The sequence below is a fragment of the Eriocheir sinensis genome, chromosome 27, assembly GCF_024679095.1.
Source record: "Eriocheir sinensis breed Jianghai 21 chromosome 27, ASM2467909v1, whole genome shotgun sequence".
NCBI classification, from domain to species: Eukaryota; Metazoa; Arthropoda; class Malacostraca; order Decapoda; family Varunidae; genus Eriocheir; species Eriocheir sinensis.
This window is the reverse complement of record NC_066535.1, coordinates 15,160,353-15,177,852: the sequence shown is the minus strand read 5'-3', so window position 1 is coordinate 15,177,852 and position 17,500 is coordinate 15,160,353. Positions and strand designations below refer to the sequence as shown.

Genomic DNA, 17,500 nt, shown 5'->3' with positions numbered 1-17,500 from the left:
GGTCACTGCCTCCTCCGCTGTCGTCGTATGTAAGGATGTATGTATGTACGCATGTTTGTGATCCTTTATGTGCGTATATGTGCGTCTGTGTGTGTGTGTGTGTGTGTATTTGTGTGTTTGTGTGTGTGTGTGTGTGTGTGTGTGTTGCTTCTGATTGTTCTCATCGTCAGTTTCCTCCTCCTCCTTCTTCTTCTTCTTCTTCTTCTTCTTCTTCTTCTTCTTCCTCCGCACCTTTATTTTTACTTTTTTTTCCTCCTCTGCTTCGAGTCTACAAGTTTCTCTCATCTCTGCCGTTTCTCCTTTTTTTCTTTCTTTTTCTCTTTCTTTTTCTTTTAACCTTTCCTTACCACAAGCATGACACATTTTCTTTTGTTCTCTCTCTCTCTCTCTCTCTCTCTCTCTCTCTCTCTCTCTCTCTCTCTCTCTCTCTCTCTCTCTCTCTCCTTCGTCCTTCCAGAGTCCTTCACCAATCCTCAGAGTCATCTCATTCCTTGGAAATTTGACCAGATATTCCTCCCTCTCTCCCTCGCTCCTTCCCTCCCTCCTTCCTCTCCCTTCCTTCTCTCCTTCCTTTCCTCTTTTCCTTTGTCTCCTTTTCCTTTTTGGTTTTCGTGTTTTCTTCTCTAATTTTCGTCTTCTTTCCTTCATTTTTGCTTTTTTTCTTCTACTTTTCTTCTTTCTTTTCCCTTCCTTCGTTCCTTCTTTCTTCTAACTTTTATCCTTCCCTTTCTTCTTCCTTCTCTTTTCTCGTCTCATTCCCTCCCTCCCTCCTCTCCCTTCCTTCTCTCCTTCTTGTCCTTTTCCTGTCTCCCTCCTCCTCCTCCTTCTCCCATTCCTTCTTTCCTTTCCCTTCGTTCCTTCCTCCACTCCTATTTTCCTTCTCTCCTTCCTTCTGTATTTTTTTTGTCTCCTTCATTCCCTTCGCTTCCTTCCTTTTTCCTTCATTCCATCTTTTCCTTCCTTCACCTTTGTCTATGTCTCCGTTCATTCTTGCCTAACATTTGTCCTTCAATCCTTCTATTTTCCTTCTTTTTCATTCCCTACTTTGTTTCCTCCTTTTTCCTTCCTTTTTTTTCTTATTTCTTCTTTCTACTTCTTTCTTCCTTTTTTCCCTCCTCTCCTTCATTCCTTTTCCTTCTCTTTTCTTGTGCATTCTCCCTCCTCTCATTTTCGTTCTTTCGTCTTTTTCTTTCTTTCTTTCTTTCTATCTTTCTCTTCCTTGTTATCTTCCTTCTCTTCATTCTCCTTTCCTTTCTCCATCTCTCCTTCAATATTCTTCTCCATGCGTTTCTTTATTCTCTCTCTCTCTCTCTCTCTCTCTCTCTCTCTCTCTCTCTCTCTCTCTCTCTCTCTCTCTCTCTCTCTCTCTCTCTCACAGTTTGCTTTCCCACGTTGAGGTAACTTTATCGAGAGAGAGAGAGAGAGAGAGAGAGAGTTAAATGCAAGCCATGACAAATAGTGTAAGAATAAAGAAGATAAAATGGAGGAGGAGGAGAAGGAGAAGGAGGAGGAGGAGGAAAAAAAGGAAACTGAGAGAGGAAATATGATACGTTTAAACAGCAGAGGAAGAAGAGGAGGAGGAGGAGAAGGAGAAGGAGGGAGACGCAAAGGAAGACGAGGAGGAAGGAAGGGAGGAGAAGAGAGCTTGGAGGGAAAGAGGAAATGGAGAGAAAAAAAATAATTAACAGAGGATGAAGTTGTAGAGGAAATGAGGAGGAGGAGAAGGAGAAGGAGGGAGGAAAGGTTAGAAGAGAGAGAGAGAGAGAGAGAGAGAGAGAGAGAGAGAGAGAGAGAGGCAAGGACGCACACGGCTAGTCTTAAGTCTGTACGAAATCTTACATAAGCGTCATCCGTGTGTGTACATCTATGACACACACACACACACACACACAAACACACACACACACACACATACACACACGTACATGGCGGTGCACACGAGACAGGGTAAGGTACACTGAACGCTACCGACTAAAAAAAAAATAATAATAATAATTAAAAAAAACGTACACAGACACAGGAAACGCACACGCCGAGACAGTCACAGACGTATACATAGGACGCGACCTTGCCAGTCCTAGTGGTTCCGGTAAGGCCCTCCTCTTCCTCCTCCTCCTCCTCCTCCTCCTACTTCCCGTCTGCCCGACCACCAGACAAACCTGCAGTGTTAAGGTTACAGGAGGAGGAGGAGGAGGTGGAGGAGGAGGAGGAGCAATAGTGTCTGGTGACCTGCCCTTGAAATTTCCTAAACACACCCTCCTCTCTCTCTCTCTCTCTCTCTCTCTCTCTCTCTCTCTCTCTCTCTCTCTCTCCGTACCCCTACTCTCTCCCCCTCCCCCCCTTTCTCCTCCCCTTTCCTTTTACATCTCTCTTCCACAAAATTCATATTATCGCCAGTAAATTTTGTGTTCGATTCAGTTCAAAGGAAAGATTTAAAGGAAGAAGAAAAGGGTTTATGAATTTATATATTGACGGTACACTTATTATAACCATGTGTATGTGTGTGTGTGTGTGTGTGTGTGTGTGTGTGTGTGTGTGTTGAGAGGTGCTGCGGCCGCGATAAGGTAATCAGATAACTTTCCTGAACACACACACACACACACACACACACACACACACACACAGACACACATGCACACAACTTTGCTATCCCCAATTTTTCACCTTCGTTGCTAATCCTTTTCCTTCCCTTTTTCTTCCTATTTACTTCCTCTTCCATCTCCTTTTCGCCGCCATTGTCCTCTTATCCATCTTTCCGTCGTAGTTGTCTTCTTCCTCCTCCTCCTCCTCCTCCTCCTCCTTCTTCGACCCTGGCCCCGGAGAGACAGGAAACGGGGTATATTGTCGATACACAAAACGGGGTGAAATACGCACTTGGCGAGGGTGTGGGACGGACGGTGCAGGGTATGGGCAGGGTGAGGTGGGGTGGGGTTGGGTAAGGGGGGGTCACTAGTAAACGCCCTCCTCCTCCTCCTCCTCCTCCTCCTGACGCCAAATGTTGCGTCGCCGATGAGATAAAAGTGAAAATCCTCAAAAATTGTTTGCACGTAAATATGGAGAGTCGAGTGAATGAATAAATAGACGAAATGACAAGAAAATGCAAAGGAGGAAAGGAAAACAGGGCCGGGAAAGGAAGGAAAACACTCGCATATATCATCGTTGGTTTTGCGGAATATTTTAACGCACGAAATAGGGGGGAGAAAAAAGTAGACGCCCTCCGTTATAAAAGCAAGGAGTGAGTGAAGGGCCGCGACGAATAACAATAAGGGAGAACAAGATAATAATAATAACAGGAACTTCACTTGAAAAAAAAAAAAGACACGGAGAGTACAAGTCTTACCTGACCTGAAACACACATACGCACAAACAGAACAACCTCAACGTGACCCAAACAAACAAACAAACAGGCACTTCATGGTTTTTCAGTGACAATAAGAGAATAATAATCACATGGAACAAACAGACAAACAGTACAAGTCTTACCTGAACTTAAACACACATACGCACAAACAAAACACCCTCAACGTGACCCAAACAAACAAACAAACAAACAGGCACTACATGGTTTTTAAGTGACAATAAGAGAATAATAATCACGTGGAACAAACAGACAAACAGTACAAGTCTTACCTGAACTTAAACACACATACGCACAAACAAAACACCCTCAACGTGACCCAAACAAACAAACAAACAAACAGGCAGACAGTACATGGTTTTCAGGAGACTTAAAATGGAAAGACCAGAAAATTGACGTGAGTTGAAACAAAATCTCAAGCAAGCAGAGATAACGCAACATTGTGATGATACAAATCCAAGTCACAAACGGTCAGACGGAATACAACCTTAGTGAGAACTGATGAGAAAAACAACAAACACAAACAGAAAATAGATCTTACCTGCATTTAGACTAACAAAGAGTAACAATAACGTAGAGTAAGCAAACAAAACAAACAAACAACATGACTTTAAACAAACAGAGAACAACATCAACGTACAGTAGATTAGATGTAGGCGAACAAACAAACAAATTAGAAAAAAATAGTAACAAACAAATCTAAACAAAGTGAACGCAAACACACAAACAAACAAACAGACAAAACACAACCTTTACGTGAATATTAAAACTTGAACCGACGAACTTTATACAAACAAACAAACAAACAAAAACGAATCAGTTCTCGACAACATTCACTTCCGCCGATAATAATAATAATAATGATAATAATAACAATAATAATAATAATAATAATAATAATAATAATAATAATAATAATAACAGCAACAATAATAACTAATAATGATAATAATAATAAAAATAAAATCGCTTCCACTCACACACGCACTACAAACAAGTGTGTGAGAGAGAGAGAGAGAGAGAGAGAGAGAGAGAGAGTAATAAAACGATAAAAACAAGTAATAAAATATAACAGAGAAGTAATAATATAGTAATAACAACGAAAAATAAAATATAGCAATAAAGGTACTAAAATAAGCGTGAACCTTCTCTTCCTCCACTGAAAGAAAGAAAGAGAGAGAAGAAAAGAGAACAACCCACAGAAAATAACAAGAAGAAAGAATAAGAAAAAAATAACTAGAAACAAACGATAACAATAAAGATAATAAAAAAGAATAAGTGTGAACCTTCCTCTTCCTCCTCCACTTAGAGAGAGAAAGAAGAGAGAGGGAGAGAGAAAAAAAACAACTCACAAAAAATAACAAGTAGATAAAATAAGATGATAAAAATAACAAGAAACAAAAGATAACAATAAAGATAATAAAAATAATAAGTGTGACCCTTTTCCTCGTCCATTGGAAGAAAAAAGAGAAAGAGAACCACCTACCCCAAAAATAATAGAAGTAATAAAATAAATAAAAATAACAGGAAACAAAAGATAACATTACAGATAACAAAAATAACAAGTGTGAACCTTCCTTTTCTTCCTCCATTGAAAGAGAGAAAGAAGAGAAAGAAAACCCCCTCAAGAAAATAGTAGAAGTAATAAAATAAATAAAAATAACAGGAAACAAAAGATAACATTACAGATAACAAAAATAACAAGTGTGAACCTTTTCCTCCACTGAAAGAGAAAGAAAGAAAAAGAAAGAGAACAACTCCCTCCACCCCTCCCCTTCCCCCCAATAAAAAATAACAAGAAGAAAGTCACGTTCACGAATTACAAGACGCGAAACAGACCTTTTACACTCCCTCAGCGCAGAGAATGACGAAGCCGCCCAGTCACCCTCGAAGAGAAACTATAACTGAATGACCCGCGAGACTGATGATCATAGACGACTGAATCCTCGATCGCGCTTGCTACTACTACGTCCACCAGGAGAGTCACGGGGTATGAGAGAGAGAGAGAGAGAGAGAGAGAGAGAGAGAGAGAGAGAGAGAGTTATGGGTAATATGAAAACGACTTACACCAAGGGATCAGGAAAACAGTTTAAGCTACAGCGGGTCTCTAGCTTACGTTCACACACACACACACACACACACACACACACACACACACACACACACACACACACACACACACACACGCGATTTATTCCTTCCGCCTGTAAAGCGACGACAAGGAAAAGGAATTATAGAGGAAGAAGCAGAAGACGAAGTAGAGGAGGAGGAGGAGGAGGAGGAGGAGGAAATATGAAAAACAGGTGAGAAAGAAGAGATATGAAGATTAAGCAAAATGAAGCAAAGAAGAAGTGGAGGAGTTGTAGAGAGAGGAGAAGGAAGATAAATTATAAGGAAAAGGCAAAAAGAGTTAAAAAAAGGAATTATCTTTAAAAAAACACACGTTGAGGAAGAAGCGTGGAAAGAAAGGAAAGAGAAGATGTAAAGAAAAAAAAGCTAAAGAAGAAAATGAACAAGAAAGTAAGGATGAGGTATTGAGAGGAAGAGGAAGAGGAAAAAAATAACAAACAAAATGAAGACCAATAATATTAATTGAGAGGAGAAAAAGGGACATCCGATATAAAGAAGAAGAAAAAAAAAAGTATAATGAGGATAAAGAGAAAGAAGACACCCAAGAAAAAATAAAACAATAAACGTAAAAGGAACTGAGTGAGAAAAAAATATTAGCCGCCACAAGTACAGAGCAAAAGAAAAAAAAATCAGGACAGGTAGGCAGGCAGGGCAGGTGTAGGGGACAGGTAGGGAGGGCGGGGGGTCGGGCGGCGTCAGCGGTTCCTTGACACTGGCTGGCTGGGCGTCGCTGCGTTGTGGCGGGCGAGGGCGGGCGGGCGCTGGCGAGGGGCGGGGACCTGCTGTTGCTCCTGATATAGAGGCGGCGGTGGGCGGCGACGAAGGGCGGTGGTGGTGGTGGTGGTGGTGGGAGAGGTGGGAGAAGAGGGAGGAGGAGAGGGACAAGAGGAAGAGGAAGAGGAGGTGAAGGAGGAAGCTAAATTGTCCTGTGTCCTTAAGGTTCCTCGTACACACACACACACACACACACACACACACACACACACACACACACACACACACACATTCATGGACGACCTAGTGTTAACAGAGGAGGACAAAGAGCGAGAGAGAGAGAGAGAGAGAGACAGAGAGAGAGATTATTCATATGGTAGTCCTATAAAAAAAAGACTCCACTGCGTGTGTGTGTGTGTGTGTGTGTGTGTGTGTGTGTGTGTGTGTGTGAGGGTACAAGCTCAAGATATATTTCTTTTCCACCCTATCATCTACACCTCATCTAGCAGCGACTGTGCGAACTCTCTCTCTCTCTCTCTCTCTCTCTCTCTCTCTCTCAGTCATCTAAACACTTTCAACCCTCTTTTAACTACGATTTCCCTCCCCCCCAAAAAAAAAAGAACAAGTGAACTCTGTGTGTGTGTGTGTGTGTGTGTGTGTGTGTGTGTGTGTGTGTGTGTGTGTGTGTGTTTTCGCTCATATGCGCTCGCTCGTGAAGTCAAACGGCGATCACACACACACACACACACACACACACACACAGTCACTCGCTACTCGCCTGTGACGTCACGAATCAGCTGATGAGATTTCCGTGCCAGTATTTTTTCCTCTCTCTCTCTCTCTCTCTCTCTCTCTCTTTAAATGTCATATAGAGCAAGTAAATACATACTCTAAAGGTTACTGAGAGAGAGAGAGAGAGAGAGAGAGAGAGAGAGAGAGAGAGAGAGAGAGAGAGACTTTCCTTCCCTCATTGAACACGCCCTCTGTCTGTCTGTCTTCCGAGTGTTTGCATTTGCGTTTAAAGGACGTATTGTATATTTATTTTCAAAGCTGTTGGACTGTTTAAACGGAGAAGGGAACTGGGCGCTGAATTGTTGTCCATAACGAAGAAAACTAAATAATGTGTGTATGTGTGTATGTGTGTGTGTGTGTGTGTGTGTGTGTGTGTGTGGTGAGTTAATGTTCTAGAGCTTAATTTAGATTTGTAATACAGTTTTGTCAATCTTTATCTTTTCTACATAATGTTCCCAGTGTTTAGATAGATTAATGTAATGTTTTCTGGTCTAAATGTGATGTTTTATTGTTATTGTCGATGTTGTTGATGTGTTTATTGTTGTAGAAATTATTATTGTTGTTTTTGCTATATGATGTTGCAATGATTTTTTATGTGTATTTCAATAATTTTCTGCTCCATTTTCTCACTATATTCTCTTATTATGTGTGTATGTATGTTTGTTTATCTGTGTCTGCCTGTTTGTCTCTTTATCTGTCTGTCTGTACGTCTGTCTTTCTTTTAGTCTCTATCTCTGTCTATCTGTCTGTCTATCTATCTCTCCCCAGGTGTGCAACAGGTAACTAATGAAAGCGTTTTTTACAGTAGTTTTCAAGGAGCTCCCCAGCGCTCACCTCACAGGTTAATTGACTTTTTAATTACCTTTTTTCAAGTCCAGAATGATTTTACTTTTTTTACACCTTTTAATTATTATTTTTTTGCTCCTTGTGTCTGTCTGTCATCACCGCTGTAATCACCACCACCACCACCACTTCTCTTACAAACCCCCCTTTTTCACCATCACCACTACCACTGCTCTTGTCACCACCACCACCACCACCACCATTACCACAGCCACCACCACCACCACCACCACCGTTATCACCGTCATTGTTCATCTGCATGGTCTCACGGGGCAGCCTTGAAAATGTTAATGTGTCACTTGAATGCTCACTCCCTCTGCTCTCTCCTTGCTCGCTCTGTCTTACCCGGCTCCTCCTGTCTGTTGCTGTTGCTGCTGATGCTGATGACGATGATGATTGGGAGGGTGAGGGTGTGTTTCTGTGGGTGTTTGTGAGGGTGTGGGTGTTTTTGAGGTGTGTGTGTTGTTGTTTTTCTTTGTTTCAGGGTAAGTTATTTGTTGTTATTATCATCATAACTTTGTCTCTTATTTGCTGTTGTTGAAATTCGTTGATTTTGTGAAGCCTGAACTAAGATTTGGGGGTGGGTCTCATATTATTAATGGTTTTGTTTTTAATGTTGTTGTATATAATTTTTGTTAAGAAGTATTCACAAGTATTATTCTCCTTATATAACACACACACACACACACACACACACACACACACACACACACACGAGGGAGAACACCTGTTGATAAGGTAATTGGACATTTAAAAGAACACGTGGGGTTGAGAGAGAGAGAGAGAGAGAGAGAGAGAGAGAGAGAGAGAGAGAGAGAGAGAGAGAGAGAGAGAGAGAGAGAGGTGGGGGGTGGGGGGGTGCCAGGTTGTTAATTAGTGGCACTTGGTTTCACTCTGGCACCTCCACACCTGTCCTGGCTGGCTCTCATGTTACCTCCTACCTCTCACTTCTCGGTAGGTCTGAGTGTGTGTGTGTGTGTGTGTGTGTGTGTGTGTGTGTGTGTGTGTGTGTGTGTGTCCTTGTTTGTCTTTGTTTTCTGCTGGTCTTTCTTTCCTCTATCTTTCTCCTTGTATACATGTCTCTTCCTCTCTGTCTCTCTGTCCGTAAATCATCCTCTCTCACTCTCTCTCACCACCTTGAAGCTCAACACTATTCCCCTTTTCCTGTATCTCTCTTCGGGTATGAATATGTCTCTACCTGTCTGTCTCTGTCCATAAGTCATCCTCTTTTTCTCTCTCACCACCTTGAAGCTTAACACTATTCCTCTTCCTCTTCCACGTTCACTCTGCATCCACACCAAGTTTACTAGTATCTTAATAAACCAACAAACTTCTCTTAATCGTACCCCCCGTCGCATGGAACTGAGGGCCGTATTTTAAGACACCATCGCTTCTCACATCAACTATTTCTAAAGGTCAAAGAGGGGATCAATCTGTTTTTCATGAGTGTTTTTTAAGGTTCATGGCACAGAAGAAGGGTCAAACTACCACCAGGGTCATAAAACTACCCCTGGAAAGCCTACAGCTCCTACGAAAGCCATGTCAAATATGTGAACTTGGGCGACGAAATGTTTTAAAATACGACCCTAAGCATGTTGCCTATCGGAGCTACCATAGTGACCTGACCCGTAAGCGACAGTGCATGGATGACTTAAATAACTCGTGGTAGAAGTGGGAACGATAGAGAGAATTGACAGCGCATGGATGACGGGGATGACTTAAGCTAAACGAAATGGGGACGTGAGAAGCGGGCTAGATATTGCACGCATGATGTGGATAACTAAAGTAAAAGAGGAAATAAGAACGAGAGAGAGAGAGGCTGATCAGTGCATGAGTGAGATAAATAACTAGTAGCAGAGAACGTGGTGACGAGAGAGAGAGAGAGAGAGAGAGAGAGAGAGAGAGAGAGAGAGAGAGAGGCTAGAAAGTTCATGAATAACGTCAATAACTCATGGTAGAGGCAGTGGGAACGAGAGAAAGAGGATGGAAGGTGCAAAAATAACATAAATAACTATAAATAGAGGAAATATTAGCGAGAGAGAGAAGCTGATTAGCGCATGCATAACCTCAGTTACTCATGGTAGAGGCAGTGGGAACGAGAGAAAGAGGATGGGAAGTGCAAAAATAACATAAATAGCTAAAAATAGAGGAAAACAAGAGCGAGAGAGAAGCTGATTAGTGCATGAATAGCCTCAGTAACTTATTGTATAGAAAAAGTGGGAACGAGAGAGAGGGAGCTGAACAACTAACTGCTTTCATAACGTGCATCTCAGTCTTTATACAACGGTGGTACGTCAACACCCAAAAATAGCCAAGTGAAACCATTGGATAAGACTTGTGATTGGTCCGTGTCAGATAGTGTATGAATCCATGGCACAGTAACGGTACAAAGTGTTGCTCTTGCATGCCCACAGCGCTCGACTTTATCATTAGTTTTGTATGTGTTTTTATCACCACTGAGGCGGAAGCGGATTGTTCAGCCCTCTCATCATCTCCCATAACACAATTCAAGTCTTCAAGGTGACCAGGCAAGTTTCCATTCGAATGCACGCTAGTATTGGCTGACCGGTTTGGTGTAAGCCACGCCCCCATCTGGTCTCGAAGCATGTGATTGGAGCTCGTTTGGCGGGTCCGTGCATCTGATTGGTGGACGCTGCATGGAAAGGGGCGGGGCTTACACGTCACGTTACTCTGAACCTTGAATAGACAGTAGTTAGTTTAAATGTTTCCACTCTCCTAGTTGCCGAGTGGAAGGTGGACCTGAGGTGGACTGTGTGGAAGATTAAACGAAGGTCTGGATTCCATGATGTAAAGTGGAGTGGCAATCGCTCTTAAAAGTAATAATGAAAGTAATGCTAATAATACTGATAATAATAATACTAGATCCGTGTTTTATTTGGTACTCACACACAGTTCGCCTCCCCAGAGATGGCATGTGACTAATATCTTTAATGAGTGATAAGATAAACACGCTGATTAATAAGCATGAATGAGATGACCATATATGCCCCTGTCTGTGTGTGTGTGGTGTGTGTGTGTGTGTGTGTGTGTGTGTGTGTGTAGGATTAGAGAAAAGCTGACAGGCGATGGAAGAGCGGGACGGACCATGGAGGACAGGAAGTGGAGGAGGAGGAGGAAGAGGAGTAGGAGGAGGAGGAGGAGGAGGAGGAAAAAAACGTACCACAAGACGCCCGTGGGAGGGAGTATATTGCAACATGATATGGAACAAGAGGAGGAGACAGAGAAGAAGGAAGGAGGTGACAGTTGAAAATGAGAGAGGAAGAATAGATGGAAGAGGAAGAAAAGAAAAAAAGAATTATTAACATCACGCAGTAAGTGGCACCCTCGCGATGTCACGATGACTTTGATACACTGACTAATGACGAAACTCCCCCCCCCCCTTCCTTCCCCCCTTTCTTCTCTCCCCCCTTCCTTCCATCCACCTTCCCTTCCCCTTCTCCCTCCTTCCCTCCCTTCTTCCTTCCCTTCCCCTTCTCCCTCCTTCCCTCCCTTCTTCCTTCCCTTCCCCTTCCTGTACCCACTCCCCTTCATCCCTACCACCCTCCCCTTCCTCTCTCCCACCCTACTCACCTTAGCTTATCTTTTCGACCACTCCTTCCTCCTCTTCCTCCTCCTCCTCCTTCTCCTCCGCCTCCTCCTCTCCACCTATTGTTTAATGATGTCATCCTCTTCCATGTCATTATTATCACACACACACACACACACACACACACACACACACACACACACACACACAAGAAGTACGCGCTTTTAGGTTGTTTAATTAAGATGTTGACGTCACACTCTTGCCTCCCTCCTCCTCCTCCTCCTCCTTCGTTTCCGACTGAGCAGGTTTCCTCACCGCCTATATTTTTCTTTATCTCCCCACCCCCCTATCCCTCCACCCTCCTTTCATCACCTATCCTCCTTATCGTCTCCCTCTCTCTCTCTCTCTCTCTCTCTCTCTCTCTCTCTCTCTCTCTCTCTCTCTCTCTCTCTCTCTCGCCAATCGGATTTTCCTCAATATTTCTTCATTTTTCCTCAGAAAGTCATCAAGTGTGTTTGTTTTTTTGTGAACCATTGACTTGATATTGATGGCTCTGTGTGTGTGTGTGTGTGTGTGTGTGTGTGTTATGATTGTTGTGTGTGCCATTGTGTTAGTGATGATGATGGTGATTGTGATGTTGTATAGAGGTAATAGTGATGAAAGAGGAAGGAGGTGATCGTGGTGGTGATGGTGGAGGTGGTGGTGGAGGTGGAGGAAACCGAACAGGATGTGGTTGTGTGCTTGTGGACTTGCAAGGCCGGCAGCTATCCCCCTCCCCTTGCTTACTCCCTCCTCTCTCTCTCTCTCTCTCTCTCTCTCTCTCTCTCTCTCTCTCTCTCTCTCTCTCTCTCTCTCTCTCTCTCTCTCTATGTTCTTGTTTACTGCACCTGTTCCATCCTCCCTCTTTTCCTCCTCCTCCTCCTCCCCCGCCTCCTCCTCCTCCTCCTCCTCCTCCTCCTCCCCCGCTTCCTCCTCCTCCTCCTCCTCCTCCTCCTAATCTGGACTAATCGTTATCTTTCTTCCCTGTTGTCTAATTCTTTTTGTGTGTGAAAATAAGATAAACGAGAGAGAGAGAGAGAGAGAGAGAGAGAGAGAGAGAGAGAGAGAGAGAGAGAGACTTGACTGAGTTTGCAGCCGGAAGTCTTACGACCTTGATGATGAATACTGTAATTAAATCTAGGGAGAGAGAGAGAGAGAGAGAGAGAGAGAGAGAGAGAGAGAGAGAGAGAGAGAGAGAGAGAGAGAGAGAGTTGACGTGGACAATAAAAAAAGACAAAAGACAATATTTCGTATGGACGTATTCAGACCACGCAACACACACACACACACACACACACACACACACACACACACACACACACACACACACACACACACACACACACACACACACACAGCAGACGAAACTCACAAAACAGTAGCCCCGTTTCATGGTAAATGCGTTCGTGTGTCGCTCTCTCTATTGATGGCTCTCGTGTTCGACCCCCAGACTTACGGCCCCGCGAGAGAGAGAGAGAGAGAGAGAGAGAGAGAGAGAGAGAGAGAGAGAGGGGTGGGGGGGGGGGGGATGCGCGTATACGTGCTGTAACCCACTGCTGTTGTGTGGCATATGATGTATATTCTGAGCCTCCTCCTCCTCCTCCTCCCCCTCCTCCTCCTTTCCTCCTCCTCCTCCTCCTCCATGCTGTGCACTCCTACCCCCCCCCCTACACACACACACACAACCGCCACCGTCGCTGCCCTCCTTTCCCCTCGCTTCCCACTTCCGCTTCCCCACTCCCCATTTCTTCCCCCTCCTCTTCTTCCCCCTCTTCTCTTACCCCCACATCCCCCCCATTCCCACCTACCCCTCTTCCCCTCCTTACGACACCTTCCCCTTCCAGTTCACCTGCCCCGAGTCCTTACCTGTAGAGTTCCACCTGTCCGGACTTTATCAGTGTTGCAAATGGACGTTTATTTTTAGCAGGTATATATACGGGACACTGTATAGCGATCAAGGTCACGCGCAGTGTTGCCAGCGGCCCATTGTGTTGCTGGTAAGATAATGAGAACTGTTTCCGGCCAGCCAGCTCCCGCCTCGTTTGCACACACACACACACACACACACACACACACACACACACAGGGGTTGTTATGGTGATGCGTATTATTTTCGTTCTATTATATCTTTTATTTTTTTTATTTTACCTTTTTTTTTTGCCGGAAGAGGAAGGTTTTTTTTTCTCCAGTTTTTTTCTTCGTTATTCGTGTGGTGATTTTGTGCGTGTGATGACTTTTCCTTTTTTTATTTATTTATATGTATTTATTTTTTTCTTTAGTATCATCCGCTTCGTGTCGGAAGAATATATAAATGCGTGTGTTGTGACAGACCTGATGAGCGTCCATTCATTAGGTGTGTGTGTGTGTGTGTGTATGTGGTAGACGGACCAGAGCACACACACACACACACACACACACACACACACACACACACACACACACACACACACCAAAATGACATACTGACAGACGGCTTGTTTGTCTCCGTGGTCTGAAATCGACTGACAGGACTGACGAAGACATAAGGACACACACACACACACACACACTCACACAGTCTTACCTTCTCGCTTAGCCTATCTTTCCCTCCCCCCCACCCCCTCCCTTGCTTTTTCCTTACCCCAGCTTGCTTTCCCCTCGTCCCTCCTCCTCCCTCTCGTCCCTCCCCCTCCTCCCCCTCCCACCGCTGCGGCCGCTCATTCACAGCTGTCTCATTCATGGCGCTGCAGACGGAGCCATCACCGATGTCTGAGTCCCCGAAGTGAATCAATATGACGCTCTATTGCTTTTGCGCGACACGACCAAGAGGTGGAGGAGGTGGAGGATGGAGGGGGGGGGGGTTACGTCGATGTGGTGGTGGTGGTGGTTGTGGTGGTGGTGTGGTAGCGTGGTGTGTCATGTATCCTAAAGCTGGGGTTGAATGCACTTTGGTGGTGGTGATGGTGGTGGTGACTTTGGTGGTGGTGGTGGTGATGGTAGTGGTGACTTTGGTGGTGACATGTGTAGTTGTAGTTAGGATCCTGGTGCAGTGTTTTTAGTGGTGGTTATGGTTGTAGTGGTGTTAGTGTGGTTATGGTGTTTTGATAGTGAGTGATGGCGATGCAGTGGTGCTGGTATAGTGAGAGGAAGATATACAGTGGAGTGGTGGTAAGTGGTGGCGGAGGCGATATTATAAGTGGTTGTATTAGTAACAGTAGGTGGTAGTTGTGGTAGGAATAAGGAGAAGTAAGTGTCTGTAGCAATGGTTGTGTTAGTAGGTATAGTAAATGACGTTAGTATCAGTATTAGTAACAGTGGTAGCAGTAGACAGCATTAGTAATAGTGGTAGTAGTAGCACTGTTAATAACCGTGGTAGTGGTAGGGGCAGCATTAGTGACAGTGGTAGTAGTGATGACAATATTAGTGACAGGGGTAGCAGTATTGACAGCATCAGTGGTAGTAATGGTTGCAGTATTAGTGATGGCGGTAGCGGAAGAAACAATATTAGCAACAGGGATCGAGGCAGTGGCATTGGTAACAGCGGTGCCGGGTGGAGGCGTGTGGCGGTGTGTCGGCGGGCGGCGGGAGGGTGTGGCGGACGCGGGAAGGTAAATATATCTTGTCTCGTCTTCGCGGCTCGCCTGTCTACGCCACGCCGGGCAGGACGGGGCGGGGCGGGGCAGGAGAAAGGGTTACCACATCACACCTGCCCCGGGAATGATATTAGAGAGTAAGGAAGAAAGCGAACCAGGCTGTTACTCTTAATTAACTATAACCCTTTATCTATCTACCTGTATTTATCTATCTATGCTGGCTTGTCTTTCATGTCCTTCCTTTCCATCATCATCATCATCATCATTATTACCGCGATACACGTTGACTCGCTATAATACTTCCGCCGTTCTGTTCCGTCTCACGATCACGAAGTCAAGTGCGGCAAATCTGTCACACACACACACACACACCACAAAAAACCTCCTCTCATTGCGGTAGTGGTGGTGGTGGTTGTAATTATTGAACTCTGGGGACAACTACCATCACCACCACCTCTACCACCACCGCCACCACCACCTCTACCAACACCGCCACCACCATCTGCCTGCCATCAATACCTTAGAATCATTTATGGGGCAGGGGACACCATGAGCGAAGGACCGATCTCTTCCCCCCCACCCCCCCACCCCTTCCTTCCCCCCCTCCCCCGTCCTTGGTACAGTCCGTGATGTCGCCTTGCTGTTGCTGTTCTTGTTCTTGATCCTGGTGCCGCAAGATCAACGATTAGGAATAGATTCTTAACTGCCTCGCGTTCAATTGACTCCCGAAGTGTTGCCATGAGGTGTTGAAGTGTCGAGGTGTGTGTGTGTGTGTGTGTGTGTGTGTGTGTGTGTGTGTAGTAGTAGTAGTAGTAGTAGTAGTAGTAAAGCTGAAAGATAAACAAAACGTGCAGTACCAGCCAATCAGAAGGACGGATCACAAGGGTACAGACAGACTCAAGCGGTGCAGGCAGACAGACAGACAGACGAACGAACGGAGGGAGGGAAGAAAGACAGACAGACAGACGGACCGTGCGCCAGACAAATATACCCCGCGTCGCCGTCACACACACACACACACACACACACACACACACACACACACACACAGCCTTGCCATGCGACCTTTCCTTAAGCGTTCAGTCATTGCAGTCACGATTTTGCTTTCGATTTGTCTGGCCATTCATTGTTTTTATTTTTTGTATTTTTTTTTCTGGTGTAATTTTATTTAAGTTATACATACATGACTGACCTTCCTCTCTTCTCTTATCCTTCTCCGTCTTCTTTGCCTTCCTCTCCTCTTCCTTCTTTTCTTTATCTTTCCTCTTTCCCTTATTTTTCTTAATTTTCTTTTCTTTTTTCTTCGTTCTTCTTTCTTCTTCTTTCTTCTTCCTCCTCCTCCTCCTCCAGCACCTTAAATGTTACCTGCCGTTTTTTCCACCTGAGGAGTCTTGTGACAGGTGAACTCTGGTGTTTGGCGGCCACCTGACTGACGGATAGCCTATTGTTCTCCTTTATTATCATCGCTATTATTATGGGAAAGAGACGACTTCTGTGCGTGTGTGTGTGTGTGTGTGTGTGTGTGATGTTTTGTTTGCGCGCGTGTGTGTGTGTGCGTGTATGTGTGTGTGCGTGTGTCAAATCGCCAAGCCCCTTCTAGTGGACCCCGCGGCGTAAGTACAAACTGCGGACGGAATAAACCCAAGATGAAAGCCAAAAAATAAAAATAAAAAAATACAAAAATACAAAATCGACCCGCGTGTGTGTATATTTTTATCAACGTTATTTAGCTTCTCTTTTCTTTACGTGTCCCTTGTTTTCGCGTTTTATATTCAGTCAAACGCAGCAGCGGTAGTGGTGTAAGAGAGTCAGGCAACACAAAAGACTAGCAAAACATTTAACCACGCTATAAACGTCCGGAATTAGAGAGCAGCTTTTCAACGTTAAGAAGAAAAACGGGACGGATCTACACGTGTTTTACTTTTCTGGCCAAAGGAGATGAACGGGATTTTAAAGAGCCTTGAGAAACGTTTGAAGGACCGCGGCAGAGAAGAATATACGGCTCCAGCAAAAACGCTTAAATGGCCTCAGCAGAAACGTTTAAATGACCTCAGCAGAAACGTTTAAATGACCTCAGCAGAAACGTGTAAAGGGCCTCAGCAGAAACGTTTAAAGGGCCTCAGCAGAAACGTTTAAATGGCCTCAGCAGAAACGTTTAAATGGCCTCAGCAGAAACGTTTAAATGGCCTCAGCAGAAACGTTTAAAGGGCCTCAAGAAACGTTTAAATGACCTCAAGAAACTTTTAAATGGCCTCAAGAAACGTGTAAATGGCCTCAGCAGAAACGTTTAAATGGCCTCAGCAGAAACGTTTAAATTGCCTCGACAGAAACTTTTAAATGGCCTCAAGAAACGTTTAAGTGGCCTCAAGAAACGTTTAAGTGGCCTCAAGAAACGTTTAAATGGCCTCCCTAGAAACGTTTAAATGGCCTCATCAGAAAAGTTTATATGGACATGACTAAGAAACGTTTAAATTGACTCCGAAGAAACGTTTAATTAAGTGGATA

The 17,500-nt window shown here is 44.3% G+C and overlaps 1 protein-coding gene across 8 annotated transcripts in view; it reads left to right on the top strand.

Annotated features, from left to right (window-relative positions):
• Window positions 1–17,500, top strand: part of LOC127004190 (transcriptional coactivator YAP1-like) — a 157,341-nt gene that overhangs the window by 83,874 nt on the left and 55,967 nt on the right. For all 8 annotated transcript variants that reach the window (XM_050871697.1, XM_050871690.1, XM_050871692.1 and 5 more), the window contains exon 2: window positions 7,800–7,835. In XM_050871697.1, coding sequence (XP_050727654.1) covers window positions 7,800–7,835 — 36 coding nt within the window. The remainder of the gene's footprint in view (window positions 1–7,799; window positions 7,836–17,500) is intronic.